Source organism: Orbicella faveolata, unplaced genomic scaffold, assembly GCF_042242905.1.
Source record: "Orbicella faveolata isolate gen_17 unplaced genomic scaffold, um_ofav_v1 contig_26, whole genome shotgun sequence".
NCBI lineage: Eukaryota > Metazoa > Cnidaria > Anthozoa > Scleractinia > Merulinidae > Orbicella > Orbicella faveolata.
The window spans coordinates 6,410,364-6,435,000 of NW_028301554.1; the positions used below are offsets into that span (position 1 = coordinate 6,410,364).

Consider the following 24,637-nt stretch of genomic DNA (forward strand, 5'->3'; position numbering starts at 1 on the left):
AAAACGACTCGCTGAAAATGGCTAAAATTTGGGTCACGCTCATTAACGATTCGGCGGCGATATTTGGCACCTCGTGAAAAACCGTAGAATTAATGCGAAAGACCGCTAATATTTCTCAATCAACTAATAAGGAAACAAATGTCATCTCATGAAAATAAGAGTTTCTGGAATTTGTAGGAAGTACCTTTTAGGCTCATCTAAATTGTCCGAAATTTCGATCATTTTAGACCGCTTGAGGACCAAAATCGCGATGTAGCGATATCTCGAAGAAAAACGAACGCCTACCTCGGAAAATGTCATGGTTGTTAATCTTTTCGGATAGCTTTTATACTGTGAAAAGATGAATGTAAACGGCCGACCTCGATCTTTTGGTACTGCCCGGTTTTCTCCGACAATGACACTTAAGAGCAGCTTCGCCTAAATATCAACTAGACTTGGAAATAGCGAAAAAATCGAATTTCTTCAAACTCGCCCACAATGAAGCCCTACGGGCACTAGTTACAAAAATATCGTTTTAAGTTCGATAAATCAAAAATTATTTTTTTCCGCAATTTTTTCGTTTCGATGCCCCAAATCGGCCAAAATCCATCGAAAATGAGCGGCATATTCAGAGGCTCATAAACTCAAAAGCAAAAATCTTCATTACAAACTGATTGCACGTCGTATTTGTACTTCCTTTCTTGTCTATTCAGAGCTAAATAGATCGTGATTTGATTAGAACTTAAATATTTGACGAATTTTTTAAGTTAACGACCCAAGACAGCTTTACAAGAGGTCTACATTTAGCCTATTTTCAAATGCTAAAAAGGCGTTCTGGTACACGGCTTTCCCCAAAACGACTAGTTTGGTCTGAAAGAGCATTGTTTCTTCTTCAAATTAGTGAAATAAAATTTTTGGGTAAATAAAATCGCGAGCGCTGAGATAGCGAACTAAATGCAGCACTTCGTCCTGAAAACGTGACCTTTGACCCGAGGGTAACGAAACCGATTACTGCAAGAAAACCCGGAAGAAAAGCAAACGCTTCGTTATTTTAAAACAATTTCTAGTCATATCTCTCCGAAACCATGATTGCAAGAAACTATGTCCAGATATGAAATCTTGCAGGGTCAAAGACGGGGCTAAAGGGCGCATTTTGACACAATAACTTTGTTTGCTGAGAATTGAAGTCAATGACCGTTAACGAATTCCAGTGAAATTTGCAAACTTGAAGTATGTTAGCCGATACTTACCTGAATATTTATATTTATAGAAGAGTCGTCTTCTAGGATTAACCTTCAAAAGAAGCTGGACCCCGATTGGGAAACCTCTAAAAGAAGAAATGTTTAATGTTCCGTGACCTGCCCGCTGCTATAAATTAGCTTAAATTCCATGCACATGCCGACCGCATGTTTGTCGTAAAACTCACTTAACTCCACTGACAGTTTCCATGGGTAACCCCAAAATAAACAATCCCCAAAAATGTAAAGTGAAATTGGCTGTCTTGATGAACAGTTAAAAGCTAGAGTCAAGTTCCATTACCCTTTAAAAGTGCTTGATTCTACTTTGTTCACTCAGTAGTTACTGTCACGTTCGAATACCGCGTAGTATCGGTCATGCCAAAACACTGCAGACCGTACAGACTGAGTAAGTTTCCCATACAAAGTCTTGTACGCGTTTGTCTATTGAATCAAAAGTCAAATACTGCGCTTGTGCAGCCTGTGGATAAATGACAAACTTTCAGATACATTTAATACTATTTTGTAACCAGACCCAAAAAAAGGAGTCACAATGAAAAGCCCAAACAAGTGTCTGCAGTCTGCACGGTCTGCACCGTTTTGGCGTGACCGATTCGCGGCATTCGAACGTGAGAGTAGTGAACAAAGTCGACGCAAACAAATAAAATCAAGCACTTTTTAAAGGTAATGGAACTTGACTCTAGCTTCTAACTGTTCATCAAGACAGCCAATTTCACTTTACATTTTTGGGGATTGTTTATTTTGGGGTTACCCATGGAAACTGTCAGTGGAGTTAAGTGAGTTTTACGACAAACATGCGGTCGGCATGTGCATGGAATTTAAGCTAATTTATAGCAGCGGGCAGGTCACGGAACATTAAACATTTCTTCTTTTAGAGGTTTCCCAATCGGGGTCCAGCTTCTTTTGAAGGTTAATCCTAGAAGACGACTCTTCTATAAATATAAATATTCAGGTAAGTATCGGCTAACATACTTCAAGTTTGCAAATTTCACTGGAATTCGTTAACGGTCATTGACTTCAATTCTCAGCAAACAAAGTTATTGTGTCAAAATGCGCCCTTTAGCCCCGTCTTTGACCCTGCAAGATTTCATATCTGGACATAGTTTCTTGCAATCATGGTTTCGGAGAGATATGACTAGAAATTGTTTTAAAATAACGAAGCGTTTGCTTTTCTTCCGGGTTTTCTTGCAGTAATCGGTTTCGTTACCCTCGGGTCAAAGGTCACGTTTTCAGGACGAAGTGCTGCATTTAGTTCGCTATCTCAGCGCTCGCGATTTTATTTACCCAAAAATTTTATTTCACTAATTTGAAGAAGAAACAATGCTCTTTCAGACCAAACTAGTCGTTTTGGGGAAAGCCGTGTACCAGAACGCCTTTTTAGCATTTGAAAATAGGCTAAATGTAGACCTCTTGTAAAGCTGTCTTGGGTCGTTAACTTAAAAAATTCGTCAAATATTTAAGTTCTAATCAAATCACGATCTATTTAGCTCTGAATAGACAAGAAAGGAAGTACAAATACGACGTGCAATCAGTTTGTAATGAAGATTTTTGCTTTTGAGTTTACGAGCCTCTGGATATGCCGCTCATTTTCGATGGATTTTGGCCGATTTGGGGCATCGAAACGAAAAAATTGCGGAAAAAAATAATTTTTGATTTATCGAACTTAAAACGATATTTTTGTAACTAGTGCCCGTAGGGCTTCATTGTGGGCGAGTTTGAAGAAATTCGATTTTTTCGCTATTTCCAAGTCTAGTTGATATTTAGGCGAAGCTGCTCTTAAGAATTTATATGGGGAACTTAAGAACAATAATCGGTTCGAAATTGTGGCAGGCAAGCTTTCACGTCTGAAATTAGCTATGTTGATCAAACTCCTGTAGTTCCAAAAGGTTAGTGCCCAAAGTTTTTTTTCCAGTTCTCGGTACACTAGCCCTAGTACTAGACATGGATATTGATCAGGACTCCAGGTCACGTTATACTTTTGAGAAACACTCCTTCAACCAGCAACATGCCCGCTAAAATTTTGCGAAGGCCTTCTGTGGGGCATTTTCAAAAAATCATAATTAATTTTTCTTCTGCCCGATTTTAAATATTTTACCGTTAATCGAAAGAAAAAACATGAAATGAAATCATATGTAAGTTTTATTGTATTTCAGTAAAAGCGTAATTTTTCAGCTCCTTCCGCGCAACGCCTAAATTTGACTCGAAACAGAACGGTTTTACGGTTTTGGACCGTACTCGGAAATCGTCGCCAGAAATATTGAAAAATAGCACTTAAAGCCAAATTATTGTTATTTTTGTTTATCATATGGACTAACTGTTTCACACAGAAAATTCGCAGTAATTCTCTTTTCGGCCGAAAATCGAGTGGTCGGTTCTTACACGGACAGCTTCTTAAGCTGTAAGGTATGGTTGTCCAAGAAGATAAATACCTCTTGGAAATTCAATATCAAACGGGACATTGAGTAAATATGATTCTGTTCCTTATTCTTTTTTAAAGTTCGAAAGGCAAACATCTCCCTTTCAAATTGATATTTTTAATTTCGTGCGCCGTCAGAGACTAAATATCGATGATTACCTTGTCGCAAATGGCAATTTTCGAACAAAGTAAAATTAAAAAGCTACAGTAGGTCTGGTGGATATATCTCCTGATTTCACCTATAAATCTCTCTAGAGATGTAAATCACTTTATACATGTATTTTTAAAACAGAAAAACGTCGAAGACCCCCAATTTCAATGGATTACTGAAGAACTCCATGAACTATAAAAAGTAAGTATCCACACAAACCAAGCAACTACATGTATTAAATTATTAATGACTTACCCAGCTGTTTATTAGGCTATTCTGCCTTCCTTTTTACCTCAAAGAATAATTGGCTAATAAAATAAAATAGAGTGAGACTTACAAATCCGCGGAAGTGCAGATGAAAATTCACAATATCCCCAGAATTTAAGTAAGAACCTGTCTCAAGATGCAGTTCTGTGACGTTTCCATGTAAATTTAAACAAATGTACTACCGTTTTTCACGGTACCCGAGCACTAATTCCTTTAATGTTAAGTTGAATACCAAACTCATTAGGAATTTTAAATAATCAGAAATCCTCAGAAATGGGGGCTATTTTGATTGAGGACTTCCATTGCATTTTTTTGCAAAAATTTATATATTTCATACTGGGTTTTTTAAGCCAATAGTTTCTAACCATTTGAAGAATTCAAATTCAGTCTAACAAGAACACTTCATAAAAGCTGTGGACTTTTGATTGGTTAACCATTAATAATTGGCGTACATCAAGGAAAAAGTTGACAGTGTGCCACTTGGTGCCGTCAAACGTAGTTAGGTAAACGCCCACGGTTTTGCGCATGAGCTGTTTCCTCGTCACGATACAGCACTTACACCTTGCTTTCTGTCAAAATTAACCTTCTCAAACTATTTTTTACAATCAACTTCCTGCTTAATGCTTGGGGAAATTAATTGTGCAGTTTTATTAAAGTGAACTATTTACACACCTTTGAGATAACCGTCAGGTCTTTACAAACTTTTCCGTAAAACCACCATGGAGTATATGAACAACAAGCTTACTCATTCACTGTTTTAAGGAAATAAATTGAAGCAAAACATATTAATCATCATTTGAAACCTTTACTTAAAAATCAAGAGAAAAAAAAAACATAACAGATGCTTCTGTGTTGATCAACCCGTCAAATCTGAGGAACATGATGCAAACTTCTTGATGGATGACGCATCTTAGTCACGAATTATGGCAATATAATCATTCTAAAACTTTTCTTTAAAATATGTCTTGACAGGTTGCGTCAGTTTTAAGTCAACTGAGACATGTCATGTGAAAGATAAGTCCACGATGATTGGTCTTAAAACGGTCAAAAAGCTACAAATTTGGTCATGATCTGTCACTCGCTCCTCATTCTCGTATCTTGCGGTTTACAGACCTCCTATTTTCCTCATCAAGTAACGATACGTTGTTATCGGCAAAGTTTAATCGACGTTTCAATCGTTCAGTGAAACTGAAATATGATGAGAACAGAAGCAGCTACAAATAGCTCAGAGAACGCGACTGGTCCATCAAGAATTGTTCCTTCCAAGGCAGAAGGCATCGCATTGTGCGCCGCATTTATTTTGATATTTGTATTTATTGTTGTAGGAAACTTGCTCACCGTTGTTCTGTTTGCAGTAGCCAGGAGACTTCGTAAGAGAAGTTTGTTTCCAGTCATCAATATGGCGTTTGCTGACCTGATGTTAGGAACTGTGTCCCTACCGCTCTACATTTACATCGTTGATTACAGTTTTGAACTTTGGAAAGGTGGTTGGTCGATGTCTTTGTCAATTTTCTACGCAATCGTTGATACCTTTTTGTCGCAGGCGTCGTTAATTTCTGCAGCTTTCATATCTGGTGAGAGATTTTACGCCATTTACTGGTCGTTTAAGCACCGAACACTGTCAATGCGAGCATACCGTATTATTATTTTTACTGTGTGGGCACTGACTGTCGTCGTCACCGCCCTCTTGTTTTCATTAAAACGTTCTATGTATTATTGGATGCCATACGTCATGATTATAACATTCATCATATGTGGCAGTAACATCGGCATTTGGAAAAAGTTTCGACGCGGAAATATCGCTTCACAACAGCAAAACAGAGACTCGCGAAACAAACGCTTAACAAAGACCTTGCTATTTGTGTCTATTCTTGCTTTGCTGTGCTGGATCCCTTTAGTTATTTTGAACGGTTTAATTTCTGTGTATGATGTCCAAATACCGTGGAAGTTTTATGATCTGGTGAACGTTACAAATTACTCCAATTCGTTTGCAAATCCAGTTGTGTACGCATTAAGAATACCTGAGTTTAGAGAAGGCCTGGTTTTGTGCTGGTTAAGAAGACCAGCGGCTGCCCCAAACATGGTAAATATTAATAGAAGAAGTAACAAGACTCCGGCGACAGAGCTCAGAACTTTACGAACAGACAACAGTCTCCTACAGCTGAAGTTTAAACAGGAAGTTCTGGATACCAAAGTTTAGAAATTCTGAATTGATGATGTAGATTATACGCTCTTGAATTGTAAAGCCACAACTAAACTATAAGAAAATTTGAACTTGGTTCAGGACCATGTAACATATAAACCACTATTTAACAAATTTCCAACCAGTTTAAGACAGTAATACATGGAATGTTTAGTGTGCGATTTCTTAACCCATAATTATTCCGCTGAATAATTTTGCAGTTGGTCAAAATTACGTAGCTCTTATTAACCGCGCACGAGGTATGTATGGGAGAATCTTGACCTGAGATCGTGAGTACAGATCGAACGCAGTGAGGTCTGTACACACGACCGAGGTCAAGATTCTCCCATACAGGCTCACTAATTTCGGTTACTAAGATGTTTATTATATGACACAAGCAAGGACAATTTGATTCGTTTAATGTAACTGGTTTGTACTAACTGACATTTTGTTTGCCAACGGCGATGAGCTCAATCTAATTCTGCCAAAGTCTGCTCGTCTTCTTTCCGTTTTTTTTTTCCCATCAGGCTTTTTGGCACTTTCAGAAATAAATATTGTCAGATGACGTATCAAGAAATGGTCTATTGTTCCGGCTCAACATCAGACGTTAAGCAAAAATGAATAGCCTTTTGTTCTTGGTAACCCTGAGGGACTTCGTCCGAAGCCAAACCAAAATCGTCGCCGTTGTTCGGAAAACTTTCGGCAGAACAATTAAGCTGCACTTGGGGGTGGGCAACGTAATTTTTTCTCTCGTAAAGTCAATTCTCACCGGTGTACCCCAAGGCAAATTGACCGCCGCTGTGCGCATCGAGGTGATCACAATTCAAAAACTAATTATCCACATGTGTCGCATTCGGACCACGTCTCTCTAAATACAACCCCCAGTTTAAATCCCTTTTTATTCTAATTCCGACTCGTTTTAATTGCTGGTTTTCAGTATCACGCAATTCAAAATAGATCACAATATAAATCAAAACCGGTCAATAGATAAAGCCCAGAATCTGGAAAATGAAAGAAGGTAAATATGCAAAGACTTTCGCCAAAATTCTGGTCACAGCAATTTTTCTCATGCGAGATATGCGGAGAAATTTTTTACCCAAATTTATAGAGATTTTTATGGAGACGCCATGCTGGTGCCCATCCGTATGGGCACCAACATGGCGGCCGGAAACTAACAGAAACATCTGTCACTGAGTTTTGCTACAAAAGCGTAAATTTATCCCTCGAGGAACTCTAAAACATTAAAATAATACTTTTTCTATAACATGAACTGTTCAGATAGCCAAGTTCCCCGAAATAAGTCACTCTTTTAACCATCATGACAGCTCTCTAGGCCGTCATGTAAATACCGCGTCACGCAAAAGCTTAGAAGTTCAAGCGTAGTTTATCACAAGACCAAGAACCCATTCGGAGCGAAAATTTGTATGAATATTAATTTTAAGCTGCTCTTATACATCATTTAAGTAAAAATCTCAGGAAGATCAATAGTTTTGTAGTTCGAATTTTAGTGACGTCATGTGAAAACCAGCTATAGGTATGCTGCTGAAAGCATTCTTTGTCTGTCATTCGTGCGGCGTTACAACTTTTCTGCTTTTTATTAAGTCGACCGCGCGGTGGTTAGAGTGAAGAATGCGTGACTGAAGTTCTGTTTTTGCGCGTATAAATCTTTCTCTGAAACCTGGCAATCGTCATGGAAGTTATTCGTTTTCAATTTTTTGAGTGTTCGCGGAGCGTCCAGATTTTGACTCAACTGTTTTCAGTCGAGCGCGCGGCACTTTATAAACGAGGTGTGACTTTTTAGTTGTGAAAGAGCGCCGTTGTTTTCAATCAAGCTCGCAGCAAACGAAGGTGTGATCTTTTCTGTAGAACAACTATCAGTCTGGAAATGAAATAAGGTATCGAAGAGTTTTAACTTTTTAGCAGAGCACACACATTTTAGTAAACAATTTTAGTAAACAAATCTAGAACGGTGGAGTCGTGATTCACAAAAAATACGTTGAGAGTAAAGCGGAAATTATTAAAGAGCGGAGAAACGCTACCCAAAACATCGCGTCTGTAATTTTAATTATTTGTTCCCTGATTTCTTTCCGCTGGAAATCGCTGCGGACATCAATCGGTCGGCGAGGAAAGATGCGCGAGCTTCGAAGCGCTGTTAAGAGCTATTAATCTGTGGCCGAATGCTCGACTGAAAGCAGTCTCTCCTCCTGGTTTTCAATCCGTGGGTCGAACGCGGAAACAGCGGGAGCGCGAAGCGAGCAGCTTTGCCGCTCGATTATCGCGCTCGCCATTGTCGCGTTCATCTTACACTGATCTTATGGGTTTTAGAGCGAAAGAAAGCCTTTTCGCAATCTAGCCAAATGCGAACTTCACTTTCACTCCCACGCGTGGTGAGTTTATCAGGTTAGAGCAATTTTAAAGCAAAAAGATGCCTTACTTGTCAGCAGCTTTTACTTTCACTTTTAAATACATGTGTACAACAGTCACCCTACCAGCCACCCCACCGCAACTATTTGCACCGACAGGATTATACCAATACCATCTCCCCTCGGGAGAATTTGTCTTCCATTCAGTCTTTCCGATCGTTTAAATTTCGCGCTCGTATGGTAATCGGAAATTTCAAAAACTCCCGCGGGCATTTAGAAGCTTATACCGCCATTGTTCAAAATGACCATATAAGACCAATTTTAGGTCTTATAACAATGCCTATTGTTATCAATGTTGAGCCGGTTTTCTTGATACGTGAAAATAGTCAATGATTTTGTTTTAGTTTGCATCTATTTCACCGCAAAACATTACCGGTCTAGATGCCGGTTTAGATAGGAAAATCTACAATCATGGACAAAAGCAATTGAGATACTCCCCGAAAAAGACCTGTTTCGTCGAAGGGGTGAGTTTTTCACTCTCCAATTTTCACATTTCGACCCCCTCTCCCCTTTTCAATGTTGTAACCACGTGACAGTATCTACAGCGCGTATTTCAACATTGAAAACGGGGAGAGAGGGGTTTGGCTATCGACAAAAAAGATGTTTTTGAAATTATGGAAGGACGCCGATAGGAAGCGTTTGTTTTGCTCAACTGGGTCAACACTTTTGTCCATGATTGTAGACCGCTTTCAATATCGATTTCAGCCGATCCAATTCGTGAATTTGGTAGTTCCCAGTCCTTGTGAGACAGAGCCATATAATAAATGTAAGTAAGAGAATTTGGGCTGGTGTCTCCAAACAAATCACAAACCTCGTGCTCTTCTGACATCGTCTTTCGAAAACTTATGTATGGCAATGCCTTCCATGCAAGTGGTGTTTTTACAGCTCACCAAACAGGGCCCTCCGTTAACACAAAACTTCCCATTCTTTCGCTTGTTTCTCTCGGCTGCTGTGATGGCTGGGAGGTTTTACACACCAGTTATGACGTCAACGGTCCTAATTTGCGTATTTTGACCGCGCGCGGAATGTCGCACATTTTTGATTGGAATTAGCCGACTTCGAAACAGGAAAAAAAATTATTGCGCGCTTGTCCGAAGCCCAAAATCAAAAATTACCAATCAGAGAAATATAGACTTCAATATTTTAGGATTAAAAAAGTGAGGAAAATTTTCATTTCATTCAAAAATTATCAAATATAGTTAAATTCGATTTAGAAACAAAACTTTTTTGTATGATGCACTGAAAAGCTATCCTCCTTATGCATATTTTAATTGTATAATTTCTCAAGTAAGGAAAAGTTTACAGAGATCACATCAGTTTTAACATACAACTTATTTTTAAACAAGAAAAACTAAAGATATCACATAAGGTTACAACTCTTAATTTATTAAAAAATCTTTATTTAACGAAAGAATACTTGCAAGAGGAACGATGTTCCTCTATTCCTAATACATGTTAAGATGAAAATCTTATTTTGAAAACCATTTCTAATATATTTATATAACTTTATTTCTACTTGTAGTCTGCATATCACTTGTACATAGAATTAAAAGTATATTTTTAAACCTTATGCATGTCGGTTTCTTGGTTTTTGTTTTTGTTTTTGTTTTCTCATGCCGCCACTTTACAAATCAAAATCCCATTTCTTTAAATTTCCCGGGACATAAATTTCACTACTTAGCCAGTTTGGATCAGTCAAAGGATTGTTTTTCAACATCTAACTCGCATTCACAGAAACTTTCGTTTATCATCTGAGTGGATCATATCTTACTTAATGGTACTTCTGCAGACCTACTCACCTACCTCTCACAGCATTTTCGTACGCGCCATCATCATTCACCTGGCCTTCGACGAGTATCAAAAATAGAACGAACAATCCCACTTGTAATACCAACTGACTCCATCCATCATACACCAATGTCCGCCTGGATATCAATTCCTCCATCTGGCCACGTTAGAGCCTTTCTTCGAGTTTTTCTTCAAATTCTAACTTCAATCAAACCCTCCACACTCGCCTTTCTTCACTTCGTTCAACAATTCACTCGAAATGGCTGCCGCTGACCACTATTACTATAGGGTCGTACATTACGTCATACAGATCACGCAATGATGGCGTGATCTTGTGGAAAAACTTTTACGCCTCGCAAACCACTTGGCGACTTGCGAAAAAAACATTTTTTTTCGTCAAAGTTTCGTTGGAATATTTGAAAGTAGTAAGATGAAGGAAACTACATTCCACACAAGGTATTTTTTGTTTATCCTTTTTTCCCACTAACAAGTTTTAAACTTCTTTCCTATTTATTTTTCGTAACACACATTCCCCAAAATTGTTACTTTGTTTTTTCGTCCCTTCCCCAGCCCCTTTTTATTATTCTATCGCTGATACAGCATACTTTTCTAACATCCATCCTCTCATACGCCCAGTTTTATTATCATTTTTTCCTTTTCATACATTTTTCTCTCATTATTCTTCCGTAATCTCCGTTGCCTCAACGTTTCTTTTCTTCAATCACTCGGCACGAGGATGTCGGGCATTGACCTGGTACCAGGTTAAAAACATCCTCGCTCAGTTGTGCTTTGCCCCTGACGACTCACAACCGTTAGGAGCCTTGGTGCCGATGCATCCTTCTTTCCTTTGCCCGGCCGGATGGTTTCCATTTCTCTCCATCTCTATCAGTCTTGAACCTTTTGTTGATACCAGGAGCCATAATCGGGGACGGAGACCGAAAGTCTCGGGATTCGCGCGTACCTATGATATGGGACAATTTTTCTATTTTTAGAACAAATTGCGCCATCCTGACGTCATATATCCGCGCGGATTCACGCACATGTCGGGGGCTCTCGCGTGGATGTTGTCACGTTGCCTGATCAAATGGTGAGAGTTGAGAGATTCTCTTGCGTATTTTTCACAGCGATAGCAGGGAATAAGGCAGGGAATACGAACCAGGGCCCTTATATGTAGTTTTATGCTCTGAGCTAACGGAAAAGGTGGGTTTTTCGGGGTCGAAATCAAGACTTCAATCTCGCGCTGGGAATGAATAATAAGATCTGCTCACGCTGGTTGTAAGCTTACGCGTATGTTTTTGCGTTTGTTCTGACTTAAGAATATAGCAAGAAAACTCTCTACTCTGGTATCGAGTTAATTTGTGAGTTTCTCAGACAATGGTTCATCATAACCAAAACCTGTTTTGACGGTTTCTTATTGTTTCTGCTTGTTTGGTGGGTTTGCAAAAGTTTTTGAAAGGAGAGTCTGACGTGTGCAATTAGCTCATTTGCATAGTGCAGTTCGTGCACTTTCAAGTCCGAGTCGGTGTTTTCAATTGTCAACAAATCTTGACAAAGATTTCTTTCGTTATCTTTTGTGCTGAGCTGCTGTAACAAATTTCACGAACGCAAAAAAGGCTACTAACATCATGTGTCTTTCTTCAACATAAGCATAGTGAAGTTTTACACTGCGAAAATGAAAATAGACAAGGAGTTTTGATAACTCGATCAACAAAATCGAAATCGTTATTCCAAGTTGATTAAAGAAAGCGTTATCGTAACTTTGCTGATTATTTCTGCTTTATTCACATATTTTCAGTTTAGCTTTTAATATGTTCTCAAACATTTATCAATCTTAAACATATTTAAAAACTATAGAGTTATTGTTGGAGTTCGATGTACGCTTTCACACGAAAGTGCGGTGGAAGTACAATTTGTCATGTTTACTGACTGTACAAAACACGCATCGGCGGGCGCTCTCATTCATCGACAACAGAGAATTTACTGGATTTTTACACGAATAAAACTGAGCAGTATCTACGGACGTAAAGTTATTGGGCCTTGATGAAACATCAAGCGTTGCTTACAATTCAAGCGAAACTCAAACTAGCAATTATTTTGTTTTACTTTTCGGTCGCGATAGACTGACAAATTCCTCGCAAGCGTGTGGCAAGAGGAGCTAGGAAACTATGAAGTCCTGAAGCTCTGCTATATCTAAATATATCCAGCTAGTTTTTTGGTGTGTAATGGAAAAGCTGTTAATCTTCAACATATGTGAAATTTAAAGTGGAGTAATGTACAGCTCATGTAAAAGAAGCATCCGTCGGAACACAACTTGGTCAGCGATATATGTAAGCTTACAGCGGAACATACCTAAAATTCGACACTGTCTTACTTCACTCAAACTGGAGCAGCTTACGACGAAAATACTTAAGCAAAATTCCAACAGACGTAAACGCGTTGAGTTGTGGGCCAAAAACATGAAAAATTTCGGGAATTTCGGACGCCTTTTCCCCCGCGCGACATCCGCAAAAATCCTCGCAGCATGTACGCGCGTGTGCCGCAGGCGATGGCGCAATTTGTTCTAAAAATAGAATTATTGTCCCATATCATGGGGACAAGCCCAATACTAGAAATGGCGCGCGCTTACGGTCTCCGTCCCCGATTATGGCTCCTGTTGATACTTCGTTTCCTCGACCTCTACACCTCAATCCAACTCCTTTAATAAAAAATAATACAATTTGCTCATATTAATATGTACAGGAATTACATTATTCCCAATTTTAAACCTCTAGTGCGAAAAAGATTTTAATTTTTCTATATTCTCCCTCTACAATATTTACTTTTGATACCGGTCCCAGATCCCCAAGACAGACAACACAACCCCTTCCCCACCATCAACCCCTTATCAATAAACTAACCATAAACCGGATTTTACCTTGCCCTCTTTTTCAATATATTCCCAGGCAAATATTATTACACTTACTACAACCTACATTTAAAGGGACACAGTCAGCTGGAGCACCTGCGCATTAGATGCCATTTCATAGCTAATTTGCATATCACAGAGACGCGATCCATACTGTTTTTAGCCAAATATGATAAAAATAGCATCATAGAATGAGCAAAAGCACACTCAAAACAGGCTATTCAGTAAACGATTGAAAATCAAGCAAAACACTGTGAAGATTAAAGCGGATGTCCTTTGATTTCAGGTTGAGGTAAACTTTTTTCAAGGTGAGAAAACTAGTGTCCAGGTTAGCGCGGTCCCAAAGCTGATTGTGTCCCTTTAAGAACGAAAATTGAAATGAAAAATAGTTCCTTTCTATTTATGTGCCCAAGCAAATATCATCACATTTCCTGCAATCACCATTTAAGAACGAAAATATAAATGACAATGTTTCCTTTCTATCTCTACCCTTTACCCTTCTACAATATTTTCCCTTTTAAACTATTTCCTGACCACTAAACGAGGTAACCCGAACCCCAATATTTTTTCCCCTTCAGATACCTTCTTTATTATTTTCCCACCCTCTTCGCACCATCCCACCCAACTTTCTAAGCTTATACTACATAGTCCCAAGAAGAATTTGTCCTTTAATGTCTTACAATTCCTTTAAATTTTAAACTTATCCCAAGGGAATTTTCTACCCAACCCTTTGGCCCTAACCTAACCCTAAAGAGGATTTTCTCTTAGCCCTTACCTGAAAATAACCCTAACAAATCTATTTACCCTGCTCCCAAACCCTTAACCTAACCTAAGATTTATTTTTGTCCAAAATAAAGGGAAAATTTTCCGACCAACCTTCAGACCTAAAACTAAATATGCACAACATTTGAAAAAATGCGCCACACCTAAGAAAATGCGCCACACTTGGATAAATGCGCCTAACGTGGATAAATGCGCCACACTTAAGAAAATACCCCACACTTAGAAAAATGCGCCACAGTTAAGAAAATACGCCACTCGTGGAAAAATGCGACACACTTGGAAAAATGCGCCACACTGAAAAAAATGTGGCATACTTGGAAAAATGCGCCACACTTAAGAAAATGCGGCATACTCGCAAAAATGCGCCACACTTAAAAAATGCGCCACAATTGGAAATATGCGCCACACTTAAGAAAATGCGCACAATTGGAAAAATGCGCCACACTTAAGAAAATGCGGCACACTTGGAAAAATGCCCCACACTTAAGAAAATGCGGCACACTTGGAAAAATGCGCCACATTTGGAAAAATGCGCCACACTTAAGAAAATGCGGCACACTTGAAAATATGAGCCACACTAAAAAAAAATATGCGGCACACTCGGATAAATGCGCCTCATTTAAGAAAATGCGGCACACTTTGAAAAATGCCGCGCACCTGGAAACATGCGCCACACTTTGAAAAAATGCGCCACACTTAAGAAAATGCCCCACACTTGGAAGAATGTGCCACACTTAAAAAAATCTTGCACACTTGGAAAAATGCGCCACACTTAAGAAAATGCGGCACACTTGACAAAATGCCCCACACTTGGAAAAATGCGCCACACTTAAACAAATCTTGCAAACTTGGAAAAATGCGCCACACTTAAGAAAATGCGGCACACTTGAAAATATGAGCCACACTAAAAAAAAAATATGCGGCACACCCGGAAAAATGCGCCTCATTTAAGAAAATGCGGCACACTTTGAAAAATGCGGCACACCTGGAAACATGCGCCACACTTTGAAAAAATGCGCCACACTTAAGAAAATGCCCCACACTTGGAAGAATGTGCCACACTTAAAATAATCTTGCACACTTGGAAAAATGCGGCACACTTAAAAGAATCTGGCACACTTGGAAAAATGCGCCACACTTAAGAAAATGCGGCACACTTCGACAAATGCGCCTCACGGGGATAAATGCACCACACTTAAGAAAATGCAACACACTTGGAAAAATGCGGCACACCTGGAAACATGCGCCACACTTCGAAAAAATGCGCCACACTTCGAAAAAATGCGCCACACTTAAGAAAATGCGGCACACTTGGAAAAATGTGCCACACTTAAAAGAATCTGGCACACTTGGAAAAATGCGCCACACTTAAACAAATCTGGCACACTTGGAAAAATGCGCCGCAATTAAGAAAATGCAGCACATTTCGATAAATGCAACCCACGTGGATAAATGCGCCACACTTAAAAAAATGCAGCACACTTGGAAAAATGCGGCACATCTCGAAACATGCGCCACACTTTGAAAAAATACGCCAAACTTAAGAAAATGCCCCACACTTGGAAAAATGTGCCAAACTTAAAAAAATATGGCACACTTGGAAAAATGCGTCACACTTAAGAAAATGCGGCACACTTCGATAAATGCGCCTCACGTGGATAAATACGCCACACTTAAGAAAATGCAGCACACTTGGAAAAATGCGGCACACCTGGAAACATGCGCCACACGTTGAAAAAATGCGCCACACTCAAGAAAATGCCCCACACTTAAAAAAATGCGCCACACTTAAAAAAAATCTGACACACTTGGAAAATGAGGCACACTTCGATAAATGCGCCTCACGTGGATAAATGCGCCACACTTAAGAAAATGCGGTAGAATTGGAAAAAATTGCCACACTTAAAAAAATCTGGCACACTTGGAAAGATGCGCCAAACTCAAGAAAATGCCCCACACTTGGAAAAATGTGCCACACTTAAAAAATGCGGCACAATTGGAAATATGCGCCACACTTAAGAAAATGCGCACAATTGGAAAAATGCGCCACGCTTAAGAAAATGCGGCACACTTGGAAAAATGCCCCACACTTAAGAAAATGCGGCACACTTGGAAAAATGCGGCACACTTGGAAAAATGCGCCTCGTTTAAGAAAATGCGGCACACTTTGAAAAATGCGGCGCACCTGGAAACATGCGCCACACTTTGAAAAAATGCGCCACACTTAAGAAAATGCCCCACACTTGGAAGAATGTGCCACACTTAAAAAAATCTTGCACACTTGGAAAAATGCGCCACACTTAAAAAAATCTTGCACACTTGGAAAAATGCGCCACACTTAAGAAAATGCGGTACACTTGAAAATATGAGCCACACTAAAAAAAAAATATGCGGCACACTCGGATAAATGCGCCTCATTTAAGAAAATGCGGCACACCTGGAAACACTCGCCACACTTTGAAAAAATGCGCCACACTTAAGAAAATGCGCGAGACTTGGAAGAATGTGCAACACTTAACAAAATCTTGCACACTTGGAAAAATGCGCCACACTTAGAAAAATCTGGCACACTTGGAAAAATGCGCCACACTTAAGAAAATGCGGCACACTTCGACAAATGCGCCTCACGGGGAAAAATGCACCACACTTAAGAAAATGCAGCACACTTGGAAAAATGCGGCACACCTGGAAACATGCGCCACACTTCGAAAAAATGCGCCACACTTAAGAAAATACGGCACACTTGGAAAAATGTGCCACACTTAAGAAAATGCGGCACACTTCGACAAATGCGCCTCACGGGGATAAATGCACCACACTTAAGAAAATGCAGCACACTTGGAAAAATGCGGCACACCTGGAAACATGCGCCACACTTCGAAAAAATGCGCCACACTTAAGAAAATACGGCACACTTGGAAAAATGTGCCACACTTACAAAAATCTGGCACACTTGGAAAAATGCGCCACACTTAAGAAAATGCGGCACACTTCGACAAATGCGCCTCACGGGGATAAATGCACCACACTTAAGAAAATGCAGCACACTTGGAAAAATGCGGCACACCTGGAAACATGCGCCACACGTTGAAAAAATACGCCACACTCAAGAAAATGCCCCACACTTGGAAAAATGTCTCACACTTAAAAAAATCTGGCACACTTGGAAAATTGCGGCACACTTAAAAGAATCTGGCACACTTGGAAAAATGCGCCGCAATTAAGAAAATGCGGCACACTTCGATAAATGCGCCCCAGGTGGATAAATACGCCACACGTAAGAAAATGCAGCACACTTGGAAAAATGCGCCACACCTGGAAACATGCGCCACACTTTAAAAAAATACGCCACACTCAAGAAAATGCCCCACACTTGGAAAAATGCGCCACACTTAAGAAAATGCGGCACACTTGGAAAAATGCGCCACAATTAAGAAAATTCGGTACAATTAGAAAAATGTGCCACACTTAAAAAAATCTGGCACACTTGGAAAGATGCGCCACACTTGGATAAATGCGCCTCATGTGGAAAAATGCGCCACACTTAAGAAAATGCACCAGACTTGGAAAAATGCGCCACACTTAAGAAAATGCGGCACACTTGGAAAAATACGCCACACTTAAGAAAATTCGGCACACTTGGAAAAATGTGCCACACTTAAAAAAATCTGGCACACTTGGAAAAATGCGCCACACTTAAAAAAATGCGGCACACTTCGATAAATGCGCCTCACATGGATAAATGCGCCTTACTTAAGAAAATGCAGCACACTTGGAAAAATGCGCCACACCTGGAAACATGCGCCACACTTTAAAAAAATACGCCACACTCAAGAAAATGCCCCACACTTGGAAAAATGTGCCACACTTAAAAAAATATGGCACACTTGGAAAAATGCGCCACACTTAAGAAAAGGCGGCACACTTCGATAAATGCGCCTCACATGGATAAATGCGCCTCACTTAAGAAAATGCAGCAAATTTGGAAAAATGCGGCACACCTGGAAACATGCGCCACACGTTGAAAAAATACGCCACACTTAAGAAAATGCCCCACACTTGGAAAAATGCGCCACACTTAAGAAAATGCGGCACACTTGGAAAAATGCGCCACAATTAAGAAAATTCGGTACAATTAGAAAAATGTGCCACACTTAAAAAAATCTGGCACACTTGGAAAGATGCGCCACACTTAAAAAGATGCGCCACACTTGGATAAATGCGCCTCATGTGGATAAATGCGCCACACTTAAGAAAATGCACCAGACTTGGAAAAATGCGCCACACTTAAGAAAATGCGGCACACTTGGAAAAATACGCCACACTTAAGAAAATTCGGCACACTTGGAAAAATGTGCCACACTTAAAAAAATCTGGCACACTTGGAAAAATGCGCCACACTTAAGAAAATGCGCCACACTTGGATAAATGCGCCTCAAGTCGATAAATACGCTACACTTAGGAAAATGCGCCACACTTGGAAAAATGGGCCACACTTAAGAAAATGCTCACACTTGGAAAAATGCGCCACACTTAAGAAAATTCGGTACACTTCGATAAATGCGCCACACTTGGATAAATGCGCCTCAAGTGGATAAATACGCCACACTTAGGAAAATGCGCCACACTTGGAAAATGCGCCACACTTAAGAAAATGCTCACACTTGGAAAAATGCGCCACACTTAAGAAAATACCTGACATCAAGAAAATTTTTACCACGACCTTCAAGCAAAATTAACCCTTGGCTAAAAGTTTCTTACCCTGCCTGTTAATACCCTTTTACCTTTTGTACAGCTACAACAACTTAACCTCTCATGGAACTAGATCACATCCCAACTTAACAGCCTTTTAACAACCGCATATGGCAACAATCAAGACAACATATTACTAATGAACGCCTGCAACTTTTCCACTCACTTAATGGAGATGTCTTCTACCCCATCCTAACCTGGTCCACCAACATTCAGCAACTTTTCTGGAAGAAACCAACAAGAGAAAATGAGTCTTTCCAACTTATGTTATTTTTCATTGGCAACGGCTGTCCACCAGAATTAATAGCAAAATGGGTTCTGACCTCTCAACATTGGGCTTCACATTTGAAAGGAGAAAAGAGAGCGAGGCAAATTGACTTCATTGTGCTAAACCTCACTTCTAAAGCCAACATCTGGTTCTATTTTGACATTCACCATGGTCAATGGCTTTATCTGAATGGAGAAAAAAAATAGATTCAATTAACCAATAATCGTTTATAAATTTGCATACATGGAACAGTCTTGTTGACTGCAATCTGTATCAGTTATATTAAATTATGCACAACACTGGTAACTATGCTTTTTTCATTATGCTGATGGACAAGAACGATAATAATAACAACTAACTGACCAAATAAGCTGTCCCTCATACACGAAACTCACCCTCTCTAACAATTTTGACATAATATACGCCCACTACCCAGACTATAATACCCTATTTTACATATTCACGCCTTTTATACACAACTAAAACAAACCTATAGGGCTAACCCCGTTAAATCAAAATAACCATAACACAACAACCACCATAATTACCTTTTAAATTGCTGTTTTCCGTGTAGAGAAAAATTCTCCTACCCTTACCCTCATAAAGATTTATTACCCCACCTCGAGGGACCCATGCAAACCCCTAAAGTATTTCTACCATACCCTTCATCAAACCTCCAGCATTTAGTGCGCTATCTTTCACTCAATTTTTCTTAATTCTGCAAATGTTTTGTTTTCTGTTAATTTATTTTTTATCATATTTTATTTATTTATTTATTTTATTTTATCTAATTTTAATTCTAATCAACAATGATTTAGATAAACATATACAGGTAAAAACTAACGATAGATAAATCCGACGTTTCGGCGACATCTTGGCGCCATTGTCAAGGGAAACTAATTAAATATGCGATTTCAAGAGTAACTAAGAGTTCAGAGTTTCTAATTTGCATAAGTTAGACAAAGACTTTAGCGCGAACTGAGTCTGATTGTACATTTCATTTCTTCACCACAATTGAGCTGGAGTTTGCTTTGTTGCAGAGGTCCCTCCCTCAATTTTACCACTAACCTAAACGCTAATCTTTTGTCTATTTTATTTACATCCATACACATTCCCACCCTTGCATACATTTTTTTTTTCTTTTTACCCACTGATCACGAGATTTTTCATGAGTGGATTAGGAACCCACATTCTTGGGATTCCATATATCAACACCAAAGGAAGCCACGGAGGTTGCTAGTGAAACTACTGACTAATATACTTAATACAAAATGAAAGGATTACTTTCCCAACATAACTCAGATTTTATTACCATGCCACATTACCTTATACTTAGTATAATATAAGGTCGTGTTCTATTGGGATCAACCGTTTCGACTGAAACCGGTTTAATTTGGGTTGATACGGTTGACGTTTCTCAATAGATCACTTTTCTAACCATTTCCGGTTGAAACGCGGTAACTTCTGGGAACAGTCCTCACGCGAGCTACAATCACGCGGCACAATCACGAAATGCTTTTTGAACTGTTTCAACCTGGTTTGAAGCCGGTTCAAAAAGCCTTGATCAACCAAACCAGCCAAAAACGGTTTTCCCCAAATAGAAAACGAAAAAACCGACCAGCCAGAAACCGTTAATCCCAATAGAACACGACCTAAATGTATTGTATGTATTTTGCGTTTTTTTTTTTTTTCGCTTGGCTAGTTAGGCTAGGAGCGTGTTCCTAAGTCGCTAAAAGGACAATTACTAGCCCAAGAACAAGTTCAGCACACTGTGTAACATTGAAATTTCATTCCAAGTTTATCTTTAATGATTGGCGTATATTAAGGAAAAAGGTGACTGCATGTCAATTGATGCCGTCAAACATTGTTAACTCCTTCGGCTTTGGGTATTAGCTGTTTCCTCGACACGTTTGAAAATTGAAGGCATCCCCGATACAGCACTTACACGTTGCTTTCACATAACAAACGTTCTCAAAGTTGTAATTTATTATTACTCGGGCTTCCGTAGGAAAGCCCGAGTCATAAAATGCAAGCGTTTTGGTCGCCAAAAGGGGGTCATGGTCCCAGGGGTTCCATGCGTAGACCGTGGAAACTGGGGACGAGAAACGGGACGTTGCTCGCTCTTCGTGACAGACTGCGGTGTTTTGCGAAGAACGTTTTAGCAAGAATCGCGCCTTATACGTTCATCTCACATACAGAGATGTCGATCGTTTTCGGAAAGGGTCGGTCCCCGTACTATATTGCTTGAAAGCCAGCCAGGCAAGCAAAGTTCACGCTCGAAATATTTTAGGTATAGCGCTGTAAATTTTCACTTTCAATACAAAACTCATAACCTTTATCGATCGATTGGTCGATGCTGCGAGGTCTTTTTTACAATCAACTTCCTGTTTAATGTTTTGGGAAATTAATTATACATTTTTATTAAAGGGAACTATTTACACACGTTTGAGATAACCGTCAGTTCTTTACAAACTTTTCCGTAAAACCACCATGGAGTATATGAATAACAAGCTTACTCATTCACTGTTTTAAGGAAATAAAATGAAGCAAAACAACCCAACCATCATCTGAAACCTTTACTTAAAAACAAGGGGAAAAAAACAGCAGATGTTTCTGTGTTGATCAACTTTTCAAATTTGAGGAACATGACATAAGCTTCGCGATGGATGACGCAACTTAGTCACGATTTAAGGCAATCATTAAAAAATCTTTCTGAAAAATATTTTTCTCTCGCGTCTTTCAAACTAACACGACTACTCTTTTGTTTTGTTTTATTTTTGTAACGAAAAAACAAAACAACCGATCTTAAGCGTTTTAAGCATTTCATAATGACGTTTGTCACAAAAAACGATTAAAATGATGATAAAATGATGAAGTGGGGAAATAAGTAAGGCTTTTATTTCATGGGCGCAATTTGCAGTCACGTACAGAAAAGAACCCTGCCGTTGCTAATTCTTTGTTCCTGTCACGTTTATCTGATCTGCCTGCGTTACAATCTATGCTCATTATTAGCGACCGAAATAACACAATTCTAACAAGTGATCAATAATATTTGGAATAACTATCAAGCCCAAAATGCACGAATTGAGGACCTATCTTGAAGTCCCTGTGTCGTTTTCTTTTCGCAGAAAGACCGTAGTGTCAACCTCATGTCCGTGTTGAAGCCGGTAAACATTGCAGTCATAACACGCTCGCAGACGTATTAAGTTGCACATGGGTGTCTATAAAGTCTTGACAAGTTGCGTCAGTGTAAAGTCAACTGAGACATGTCATGTGAAAGATTAGTCCACGATGATTGGCCTTAAAACGGTCAAAAAACTACAAATTTGGTCATGATCTGTCACTGCTACTCTTTCTCATCTATTGCGGTTTGGAGAACTCCTATTTTTCCCATCAAGTAACGATACGTTATTATCGGTAAAGTTTAATCGACGTTTCAATCGTTCAGTGAAACCAAAATATGATGAGAACAGAGGCAGCTACGAATAGCTCACAGAACGCGACTGGTTCATCAAGAATTGATCCTTCCAAGGCAGAAAGCATCGCATTGTGCACCGCATTTATTTTGACATTTGTATTTATTGTTGTAGGAAACTTGCTCACCATTATTCTGTTTGCAGCAGACAGGAGACTTCGTAAGAGAAGTTTGTTTCTAGTCATCAAAATGGCGTTTGCTGACCTGATGTTAGGAATTCTGTCGCTACCTATCTACATTTACAGTTTTGGGAGCAGTTTTCAACTTTGGAACGGTGGTTCGTCGATGTCTTTGTCCATTTTCTACGCGATCATTGATATCTTTTTCTCGAATTTGTCCTTAATTTCTGCAGCTTTCATATCTGGTGAGAGATTTTACGCAATTTACTGACCGTTTAAGCACCGAACACTGCCAAAGCGAGCATACCGTATTATTATTTTTACTGTGTGGGCACTGACTCTCCTTATCGCGGCCCTCTTCAGTGCAACACATCTCTTGTTTTCATTCAAACATTATATGTATTATTGGATGCCATACGTCTTGATTATAACATTCATCATATGTGGCTGTAACATCGGCATTTGGAGAAAGTTTCGACACGGAAATGTCGCTTCACAAGAGCAAAAGAGAGACTCGAGAAACAAACGCTTAACAAAGACCTTGCTATTTGTGTCTATTCTTGCTTTGCTGTCCTGGATCGCTTTAGTCACTTTCAAGTGTTTAATTTTCGTGTATGATGTCCAAATACCGTGGAAATTTTATGCCTTGGTGAACGTTATAAATTACTCCAATTCGTTTGCAAATCCAGTTGTGTACGCATTAGAATACCTGAGTTTAGAAAAGCCCTGGTTTTGTGCTGTTTAAGAAAACCAGCGGCGCCAAACATGGTTAATATTAATAGAAGAAGTAACAAGACTCCGGAGACAGAGCTCAGAACTTTACGAACAGACAACAGTCTCCTACAGCTGAAGTTTAATCAAGAATTTCTGGATACCAAACTTTAGAAACTCTGAGTTGATGTTGTAGATTAGACGCTCTTGAATTGTAAAGCGAAGCATATGTTCCGTGATCAGGGAAGCGTCCTAAATAAATTTGTTTACACGCATATTTTGTCTCTTAAGGTAATTTCATTGAAATAGAACTCGCAATAAAGTTTTTTTTCGAACTTTACCTGTTGGCTGCTTATTTCAAGAGCATTTAAATTTTGCTTAAAGTTAACGTTAAAAAGCAACGACGTTTCGACCATTCGACGGTTATTTTCAAGTTGTAAATGAAGTAAAATTTTTGCATACGCCCAAACATATACAATCGATTATAGGAATGCTACTGAGACACTGACTAAAACTCTAAGATATTTACGATGCAAGAAATAATTAAGTAAATAGCTTCTTGATGGAAGAACTGCCAATTCGAGGAGAGTTTGAACGCACGGTTTAACATTGTCCTTAGTAGAGAATGTTTATACCAAAGCCATGTTGACATAAGGTATAAACATTCTCTACTGAAGACAATGTTAAACCGTGAGTTCAAACTCTCCTCGAATTGGCAGTTTTTCCATCAAGAATGTGAACGTCTTAAAATGGTTTTTGCTCGCCTGCATTATCCCAAAACCCTTTTAGAGAACACCATCAGACATTTTATTGAAATGAAAGTTACTGAGAATGTGTGTTCTAAACAACAAGTATCCGAGGAACAAGATGCACCCATCAGAATTGTCTTACCGTTCAAAGACCAAAAAAGGTGATCCCTGCATTCAATCTAAATAAAAAATAGTTTGGTTTAACAATAGCCACCATTTTGTATATGTTGTGTATGTGCACGCGCTCGTGAGCGCGCGCTAATGACGCAAAAATCGTGCGTAGTAGGGATGCGCAATGCAATTCGATCTGAGGAATAACCTTAACTCCGTTTGAGCACCGCCTCTAACCACAACTAAACTACAAGGAATATTTAACTTGGCTCAGGACCACGTAACATGTAAACTACTATTCA

At 39.2% G+C, this 24,637-nt stretch overlaps 1 protein-coding gene, 1 long non-coding RNA gene and 1 pseudogene across 2 annotated transcripts in view; 2 read left to right on the plus strand and 1 right to left on the minus strand.

The window, feature by feature from the left end:
• The first annotated feature begins 5,453 nt into the window (after positions 1 to 5,453).
• Positions 5,454 to 6,369, plus strand: LOC149107841 (trace amine-associated receptor 13c-like). Its single transcript, XM_089296337.1, has one exon. The coding sequence runs from the start codon at positions 5,469 to 5,471 to the stop codon at positions 6,267 to 6,269; it is 801 nt and encodes a 266-aa protein (XP_089152463.1). The 5' UTR covers positions 5,454 to 5,468; the 3' UTR covers positions 6,270 to 6,369.
• Positions 6,370 to 10,290: 3,921 nt separating this feature from the next.
• Positions 10,291 to 24,637, minus strand: part of LOC149107842 (uncharacterized) — a 20,890-nt gene continuing 6,543 nt past the window's right edge. The window contains exons 2-4 of the long non-coding RNA XR_016209155.1: positions 19,226 to 19,355; positions 19,069 to 19,126; positions 10,291 to 13,157 (exon numbers count right to left, since the gene is read on the minus strand). This is a non-coding gene — a long non-coding RNA (uncharacterized LOC149107842). The remainder of the gene's footprint in view (positions 13,158 to 19,068; positions 19,127 to 19,225; positions 19,356 to 24,637) is intronic.
• LOC149107843 (adenosine receptor A3-like) lies at positions 22,631 to 23,649 on the plus strand (annotated as a pseudogene).